Below are 9,881 nucleotides of genomic sequence, written 5' to 3' on the forward strand. Positions count from 1 at the left end.
ATTAAAATGCACACAGGCGAGCCATTTCTCCCCAGTCTCCAGTGGACAGGGCAGGTCTAAAGGCAGCATACATTACACCGAGCCACAATGCTGTACTACATGCAAACGACGCATTATCCCGAGAGGGCCAAGCGAATCAGCCGTGTAATGTTGTCGCTGTTTGAAGGAAAAAATGTCGTCTTTTTTTCTGTACAAATCGTGGAGTGTTTTTGATTGACTTTGCCACCTGCTGTATGTGAGTGAAAGGAGTGCTTTTATGGTTCTGCAATAAGAGAATGATTTTGTGTCACAGTGATGAAAATGAGAGGAAAGAGTGAACATATTCACTGCTGAATATAGTAGAGCAGTAGCAGCCAAAGCATCAGCATGTTGCATTTCAATGGTCCAAAAATAGATGAATAAATAAATAAATAAAATAACAGAGGCAAAAAGAGAAAACAATTATGGTAAAAGGTGATGGCAGATTAGATAGGTTGTTGAATTCTGATTGAATTGCGGTTTGTGGGCATTTTGATTGAAGGTTTCAAAAGGCGACAGAAATAGGGGAGCCAAGACCATTTTTTGCTCCCTTGTTTGCTTTTTATGCTGTCAATCAGGGGAGCTTGTTCCGAGGCCAGAACCTTTTCAGACCGAGTGAGCCAGCGAAAATTGGGCAGTGTGAAGCGATGGCCAATTTGCCACCATTGTAATAGTAATTATTTCGGGGTAAAAAAAAAAGACAGAGTGAATAGCCTTTGATCAACAGGACCATTACCAATGCTCCTTTAAGGGAAGTCCATGGCTTTGCATAAAATTACTGCCTTTCTAACGCGAAGACTACTCTCGGGTCCCCATTGGACGGCGCAGTGGCGGCCGGAATAAGAGGTGTTAATAATGACTCCCTATCGGAGCGGGGCGGCGAGAACCCCGAGATGCATTTTAACGAGACGGTCAGGCGCCGCGGCCGCACACTCGCCACACTAAGAGGTAATCAGAGGCCCGAGCCGGCAAGCAATTTTCCTCGCCATGGTGGGCAATCAATTTCCGCGCGCTCAGGGTGAGAGAATGAGTCGAGCTGGAACATGGTACAGATTTAAGGTGGGTGGGGGGGGGGGGGGGTGGAATGAGGCGTGGGGGGTATTAAGAGGGCAGCCAGCGCAGAGTGTAAACCAGGCTACTAGTGATCAAGACTTTTAGCCCGAGACAACAAATCAGCGGAAGGGCCGTGAACAGCCATGATCACCCGCCGGGCGGCTGGACTGCTGTGGACTTCATTAGAGAAGCTGACTAGATTTCAGCACTCGTGCGTCTTGATTAGGGTTTGGGTAATTACAAAGCCCTCAGAAGAATCAAATGGGCTCTGAGCACAGCGTGCGTGTGTGTGTGTGTGTGCGTGTGCGTGTGTGTGTGTAGTTCCTTGTCGTAGGGAAATGTAGTATTGGGTACGTCTGTGTTCAGTAACTTGATAAGTCCAGCATTACACCCTTTGGTGCTCAAAAGTATCCCTATTCGTTCTTATTCAACTGTGTACCCACAATACATTGCTTTCCCTCTCCGCTAATCTTGTAGTAGGGGACAGTTTTCTCATAAAGCCGGTCATAAGCAACTCCAGGAAATGGATTAATGACTAGACATGACAAACACACATGCAAATTAGTCCCCACCTTGAGAAATAATTAATCTACAGTGAGGGAAAGAGAGGTGGAGAAAGAGGCCATTCTTCACTTTGCTGCCACCCTGCCTTGAACACCTTGACCAAGGTCAGCAGCAGGGTGCGGGGTGATGCATGGCTTTTGGCCCCCGTGTGCCTTCACGTTGGGCTCTGTTAGGTGCAGCGACCATGACTGAAGTGCCGAGAGATGTGTCCCCTCAGTGTGTGCTGCTCTCTCTCTCTTTCTATCTATCTATCTATCTATCTATCTATCTATCTCTCTCTCTCCATCTCTCTCTCTCTCTCTCTCTCTCTCTCTCTCTCTATATATATATATATATATATATATCCCTCTCTATCTATCTATCTATCTATCCATCTCTCTCTCTATCTCTCTATATATCCCTCTCTCTATCTATATATCTCTATATCTCTCTATCTCTCTCTCCCCCCCCCCCCCCCCTCTCTGTTGCTCACCCCTATGTACCCATGTTGTGGACTTGTGTCACAGCTGAAATAAAAACAGAAAAATGCAGACAACAATAAAGCCTATCAAATCAGTGAACTGGGAACCAAAGCATTCCCTGTCAACATTTACATGGTGGTGCCTCTTGGGTAATACTGACTGGCTGTCACTCACTGTCTGTCCTCAGCACAGCTGTGTCTGTACTCCAGAAATGTGGCGCAGCCTGAAGGGACAACTCAACAAACCCAACAGACACACTTACACACATGTAAACATGTTCTACTCCAGACACACTTACACACATGTAAACATGTTCTACTCCAGACACACACATGTAAACATGTTCTACTCCAGACACACTTGCACACATGTAAACATGTTCTAGTCCAGACACACACATGTAAACATGTTCTACTCCAGACACACTTACACACATGTAAACATGTTCTACTCCAGACACACACATGTAAAACATTTTCTACTCCAGACACACTTACACACATGTAAACATGTTCTAGTCCAGACACACTTACACACATGTAAACATGTTCTAGTCCAGACACACTTACACACATGTAAACATGTTCTACTCCAGACACACACATGTAAAACATTTTCTACTCCAGATACACTTACACACATGTAAACATGTTCTAGTCCAGACACACTTACACACATGTAAACATGTTCTAGTCCAGACACACACATGTAAACATGTTCTACTCCAGACACACTTACACACATGTAAACATGTTCTAGTCCAGACACACTTACACACATGTAAACATGTTCTAGTCCAGACACACTTACACACATGTAAACATGTTCTAGTCCAGACACACACATGTAAACATGTTCTACTCCAGATACACTTACACACATGTAAACATGTTCTAGTCCAGACACACTTACACACATGTAAACATGTTCTACTCCAGACACACTTACACACATGTAAACATGTTCTAGTCCAGACACACTTACACACATGTAAACATGTTCTAGTCCAGACACACACATCTAAACATGTTCTACTCCAGACACAACTACACACATGTAAACATTTACACACATGTAAACATGTTCTTGCATGTTTTTGTCTAAACACATTTACATGTAGACATGTTCTAGTATATGTTGACAGTTTTCTATGTTCGAGTCCAAACCCATTTAGATGGAGACATGTCTTGGCACAAACATATTTCCATATGTGGACAGGTTCTAGATGGACACATGTCTTTGCACAAACATATTTCCATATATGGACACGTTCTGGACATGTAGCCATAGCGACGCCCGTCGGGTAGTCCTGACTCGCTCTGTTCCTTTTTTCCCTCCCCTCCCTCCTTCGTCCTCATCCTTCCCCACCCTTCTCTCCTCTTTCTTCTTCCTGTTTTCACATCCTCTCCTCTTCCCTCTCTCTCTTTTTCTCTTTCTCTTCACTCTTCCCTCCCTCCCTCATTCCCTCCATCTCCATCTCCTCCCTCCTCTCCTCACCTTCTTCCTCCTTCCTGTTTTCACTCCCTCTCCTCTTCCTCTTCTTCTTCTCCTCACATCGTTTTCCTCTCTCCCATTCTTTCTCTTCATCCCTCCATCCTCCTCCTCCTCCATCCTCCTCCTCCTCCTCCTCCATCCTCCTCCTCCTCTCCTCCTCTCCCCTGTGGGCTGGCAGTGAATGGCGGCTGGTCCACGTGGTCCACGTGGTCAGCGTGCAGTGCCGTGTGCGGCCGGGGCTGGCAGAAGAGGAGCCGCAGCTGCACTAACCCCCACCCCCCCTCAACGGAGGCAGCTCCTGCGAGGGGCAGAGCGTCCAGAAAAGCGCCTGCACCGCCACCTGTCCAGGTAACTCCCCACCTGTCCAGGTAACACCCCACCTGTCCAGGATTCTCCTCCACCTCCTCCTCCTCCACCTCCACCTCCTCCTCCACTCTCCTCACCTCCACACCCTGCCTCCAGTGCTCCATCACTTTTTTACCTGTCAGTGTCTCTCTCTCTCTCTCTCTCTCTTCTCTTTCTTTCTTTCTTTCTTTCTTTCTTTCTTTCTTTCTTTCTTTCTTTCTTTCTTTCTTTCTTTCTTTCTTTCATACATACTCACTTTATACATGCATACTTTATATATTTCCTTATTGCTTTCTCAGTCGTGCTTTCTTTCCTGCGCTCTCCATATTTCTTTTCTTGTCTTTCCTTTGTGTTTGCTTTTGTTTCTCTACCACTGAATTGTGGCTTTGTTAGGGCCCCTGGTCAAGGCTGAGGTGAGCACTTGTGTAATAGAATAGAAACACACCATTTTTTGAGTGTGTGTGTGTGTGTGTGTGTGTGTGCGTGCGTGCGCAAGTCTGTGCATATTTGTGTTGGTTGCACATGTGTATTTTAGTTTGTCTGAGGTGGGTATGACAGAGAGATAGAGAGAGTGTGTTTTATGTGTGTGCATAGATATAGTATGTCTATGTGTGTATGTGTGAATATGTCCATGTCTATCTGCAAATGTATGTGTGAGCACACTAGGTGGGTATGTTTAAGGGTGTGTGTGTGCGTGTGTGCAAGTGTGTGTGTGAGTGTGCGCCGTCTTTTATTGATTCTTTTTCACTCTGACTCTTCATCTCCCTTCTCATGTTATTCATTCTGATGGTGCAATCATGATGTACTCTCAGAGGGAAGGAATGTTTTTACTTTCTCTCCCCCTCACTCTCTCTCTCCCCCCTTCTCTCTCTTGCTGTCCCTCTCTCTCCAATCTCTCTCTGTCCTCTTGCTCCCACTTTTCCCCTCTCTACTCTTATTTACTCTCTCTCTCTCTACTCTCTACTCTCTCTCCCTCTCTCTCCCTCTCTCTCTCCTCTCTCTCTCCTCTCTTCTCTCTCTCTCTCTCTACTCTCTACTCTCTCTACTCTCTCTCCCTCTCTCCCTCTCTCTCTCCTCTCTCTCTCCTCTCTTCTCTCTCTCTCTCTACTCTCTACTCTCTCTCCCTCTCTCTCTCCTCTCTCTCTCTACTCTCTACTCTCTCTACTCTCTCTCTCCTCTCTCTTCTCTCTCTCTCTCTCTCTACTCTCTCTCTCTACTTTCTCCTCTCTCTCTCCCTCTCTCTCTCTCTCTCTCTCTAGATTTTATTCATGTCATGAGTGCGCTCTCCTCCTCCCTCTCGTCTCCTGAGAGGGCACAGGCACGGTGTTGTGTCAGGGCAGCAAGTTCACCTGATGTTGTTTACACTCCAGCCATCCAGCATGCAGCATTAGAGGCAGAATGAGTGTGGTTGTGGCACATTAACACTCTGAGAGGCGTAGAGGGAGGAGGTGGGAAGCGAGCGAGGCCAGGAGAGAGTGAGAAATGGATAGAGTAAGAGAGAAAAGAAAGAATTGATCTAAGAGTGTGAACAAAAGACGGAGATGAAGGGTGAAAAAAAAAGCGAAAGAAGGAAGAGAGGGCGTCCGTTGTTCCTTGTTGTGCCGCCCCCCTATCTTTTCTACTGCTTTCCCTCCTTCTCCATCTTTTCTCCCCTCCTCCTCTCCTCCCTCCCTCCCTCTCCTCCCTCCCTCTCCTCACCTCTCCTCCTCACCTCTCCTCCCTCCCTCTCCTCACCTCTCCTCCTCTCCCCTCCTCCTCTCCTCTCCTCCCTCCCTCTCCTCTCCTCCTCCTCTCCTCTCTCCCCTCCTCCTCTCCTCTCTCCTCCTCTCCTCTCTCCCCTCCTCCTCTCTCCTCCTCTCCTCTCCTCTCCTCTCTCCCTCTCCTCTCAGTAGCAGGCCTGATTCTCCTCAGTAGCTATTGATCTCCTGCAGCTTTAAATGGATGTCGGGCTGCGCCACGTTCAGGCGGACATTAGGGTCTGATGGAGGACTGGGGGCAGGGTTGGGTTGGGGAATGAGAGAGTGTGTGTGTGTGTGTGTGTGTTTGTGTGTGTGTGTGTGTGAGTAAAAGCGAGTGAGTGAGGGGTAGATGGGGAGGGTCCCTGGATGGCCAAATGACTGCAGATGGGTTCAGGAGGGTGGGGTGGGGGGGGGAGGTTGCAACCGAAATGGCATTCTACAGACGTTGCTGACCGGTGGAAAATCTCCCCACACTCTGTAAACAGGAGAGGAAATCGAAGCCTTTTGTCAGCTGCAGACCTACTTCTCCATCCCTCCCTCCCTCTCTCCATCCCTCCCTCCCTCTATCCCTCCCTGCCTCCCTTCAATCCCTCCTCCACACCTCCCTTTTTCTCTCTCTCTGATTCTCTCTGTCTCTCATCCATTCCCCCCTCCTTCTGAACGTGAGGGTTTATCTACTTAAGCCAATCTCGTGTTTCATTACAAAGCCTCCATGTAATTTAATAAGACATCACCTTACATCACACTGTAAGTAACATGCCCTCAGAATACAACGCTTTGGAGTGTGAGGAGATGTTTGTGTGTGTGTTTATGCATGCACGTGTGTGTGTGTGTGTGTGTGTGTGTGTTTATGCATGCGTGTGTGTGTGTGTGTGTGTGTGTGTGTGTGTGTAGCTGAAGGGAAAGAAGGGAACGTGGAGCCTAAGCTATGGGTGTGCTGTGGGGATGTTCTCGTGGCGGATGGGTATTTCACCCGATTAGGTCCCAGATTGTGAGCTAGTGGAGCGTGGCGTGGGAGCGGCCAGCCACACTGGGCAGGGGGTGGGAGAGCGGGCTGCCAGCTGGAGCAGGCTAGGCACACTGGCTAGGGGCAGCTGGGCTCAGGAGGGCAGAGTTGGAGGTTGTGACCACCGCACTCTCCTTAAGGACTCGCGTAGTTACACTCACTGTTTGTGTGTGTGTGTGTGCGCGCGCGCAGTGACTATGATAGCTAGAACTGGTGCTGGCAAGCAAGCCTCCAATTCATATTAAAGACACCTCACTCACGCTAAAGGAGTATCCCCTTAGCCCTTCTACGTGTCCTCTCCACCTCCACACACACACACACACACACACACATCCAACGCCACCCCCCCCCACCCTGGCCGCTGCTCCACGAGGTTGACCCTCCGCCCACCCCCCCTGTCCCCGCCCATGTCCATTACTCAGACACACAAAGACGGGCGGTGACTGCCGCGGCCCCTAAGAATCACATCTGAGCGCTCGTGCCGATTTATCAAAATGTGCTTGTGGACTCCGGCGCCCATAAATCATCATTTACCGTGCAGGCCCTGTGGGCACACACACACACACACACACACACAGGCACGCAAAGATACATGCACCCACACACATACACACACTCTCACACACACTCACTGCTGATATATGACCTCAGTGTTGTCTCTCTTTGTCTTTTATTTCCAGCTCTCCTCCGTTTCCTGTTTTTCCAAAGCACTGATAAGCCGTTACCATTTTGTTTTCATGAATAACATAGCGCCAAGAGAAAATGTGACACCCTCTCGGGGTTTAGCATATAAGAACTCCCTTATCGGTCAAGAATATCTTCCACACTCGCTAAACAGAGGGAACCCATTCTGTACAGTAAGTTCATAAAACTCAGACTAGGGTAAAATATGTTCCGCAGGCCCCTTCACAGTATGACGTTCTATTTCCTTTGAACCCAGCGATAAATAGTGTGTTTCCTCCTCCAGATCAATTTAGCTAATGGTGCCAAAACTTTTCTCTCTCTTTTTTTTTTTCCTGCACAGATAAAACGGAAATATCACAATGGCTTTTGAACAATTAGGAAAAAATCTATTTATCTGTGTTCTCTCTCTCTCTGTCTCTATCTCTCTCTCTTTCTCTCTCTGTCTCTCTCTCTCTGTCTCTCTCTCTTTCTCCACCTCCTGCCTCTCTCTCCTTCTCAAACTGACTTATGAAATGGTAGCTTTTGAAAAGGCTGAAATTGTCTGATGAGGTCTTTTATCCGGGCTCTGATGAATCTCTCTGACTCTTTGATGGATACAGACCTCTCTCCAGTGAAGTGGCTTGTTCAGCTCAAAATGTATGAAAAACAGTGGAGGGGGGGACAAACGCTTCAGAGATCAGAGCACTATACACTGTACATCAGCAGAGTAGCACTACTCTGCACAGCTTTATAACTACATACACAAATGCACATATGCACACACACACACACACACACACACACACACAGGTGTACACACACACACACACACGCACACAGGCACACACACATACACACACACACATACACACACAGACCTCTGTATGGCCACATAAAGCAGCACTGCCTTCTATGGAGCTTCCAGAAAGCAATGACACAAAAATGTCATCCTGGTCAAGGTAACCAAAAAAAGCCCATTTCCTGTCAAGCCTTCAGTGTGAAGGCAGACAGCTCCCATTGATTGATTTCGGCTTGAAAAGCTCGCCGGCTTATTTATTTTGTGGACACTCACTTTTCACCTCCATCTCTCACTCCCACCCTCTCCGCTCCAGATTAATCCACAAAAAAAGCCCATTATCCTCTTCCAGCTGGAGATGTAGCTCGGTGTAGTTTTATTGCGAAGCTAAATGGACTCAAATGTTGCCATCAGTCAAATTTCATCTCCATCCACATGTCTATGCAGGTGTCTCTTCTATGCCATCCTGTTTGATCACAACTTGATTTGCAGTTGAATCAGTTTCATTACAATTCACATTCCATCAGTCCGTCAGTGCGTCCATCTGTCTGCTTATCTATGTGCGTTGTCTCGTTCATCACGGTCAAACCTGATTTCGTGTTAAGTCGGTGTCAGGCTAAATCACATGTGGTCTATCTACATTTGATCTGCCTGTCCTCCTGCTTGTCTGCCTACCTATCCACCTGCCCCAATCACATCTGTTGTTACTGTATCAGACTTGATTTGCCATTCCATTAACTATGTGAAAGATAAGTATGTTCCGTGGGCTCCTAATGCAGTTGATACAGTTACCTCCGCACAAGACTGACTGGCCGTCTTATTCATGCTGTGTGTGGACGTTGGCCTGTCAAATGGCATTGTTATCTGTGGCAGGTTTCAGGCAGTTTCCTGTGTTTTTCCCTCGTTCTCTATCGGTTTTTCAATGCAAGATAAAGTGCTGGCCCTCGTGAATAAGACCCAGCCAAGTTAGGTTACAGATAAGGCCTGGTGCCAGAGAGAGAGAGAGCGAAAGAGCGAGAGAAAGAGAGAGAAAGAGAGAAGTCCCTGTCCAACTGTCTAAAACAGCTCTCACCCTACTACACCCTTTTTCTTCTCTCTCTCTCTCTCTCTCTCTCTCTCTCTCTCTCTCTCTCTCTCTCTCTCTCTCTCTCTCTCTCTCTCTCTTATATCACTCTTTTTTCCTCTCTCATTTGCTCTTACATGCTCGCTCTCTCTCTCTCTTGTATCACTCTTTTTTTCCTCTCTCATTTGCTCTTGCATGCTCACTCTCTCCTTCACTGTCTCTCATTCTCTCTCTTCTCCCCAATTGCGTGCTCTCTGCCTCTCCCTCACTCTCTCCCTCTGTGTGTCTCTTGCTTATTCTGACATTCTCTCTCTCTCTCTCATTCTTTTTTTCTCTCTTTTTCTCTCTCTTTTTGTTTCTCTCTCTTTTATTCTTTTTCTGTTTTTAACCCCTCCATCTCTCTCTCTCTCTCTTTCTCTCCCTCCCTCACTCTTGCTCTTGTAAGCCCGCGGAGGCCTTACCTGTGCTGCTAAATAAATCATGTGTAGCCTTGAGCAGAGAAATTAGCCCAGCCACGCAGGGAACCCCTTCGGCCTCCATCACAAATCGACCATTCTGGATTTTACCCAGGGCCATCCCAGAGTGCACTTCCTGCATCGAACCACAGGGGGCCCACACATAAGCGTCTACTTCAAAAACCAAAGTGCTTTTCTAAAGAACCTGTTTAATTGCTGCCATC

General features: G+C 47.4%; 1 protein-coding gene across 1 annotated transcript in view; it reads left to right on the forward strand.

The window, feature by feature from the left end:
* unc5a (unc-5 netrin receptor A) overlaps positions 1–9,881 on the forward strand; it is a 169,160-nt gene that overhangs the window by 113,256 nt on the left and 46,023 nt on the right. Inside the window, 2 exon segments of the mRNA XM_042075476.1 lie at positions 3,769–3,860; positions 3,863–3,938. Coding sequence (XP_041931410.1) covers positions 3,769–3,860; positions 3,863–3,938 — 168 coding nt within the window.

Source organism: Alosa sapidissima, chromosome 20 (assembly GCF_018492685.1).
Source record: "Alosa sapidissima isolate fAloSap1 chromosome 20, fAloSap1.pri, whole genome shotgun sequence".
Lineage (NCBI taxonomy): Eukaryota > Metazoa > Chordata > Actinopteri > Clupeiformes > Clupeidae > Alosa > Alosa sapidissima.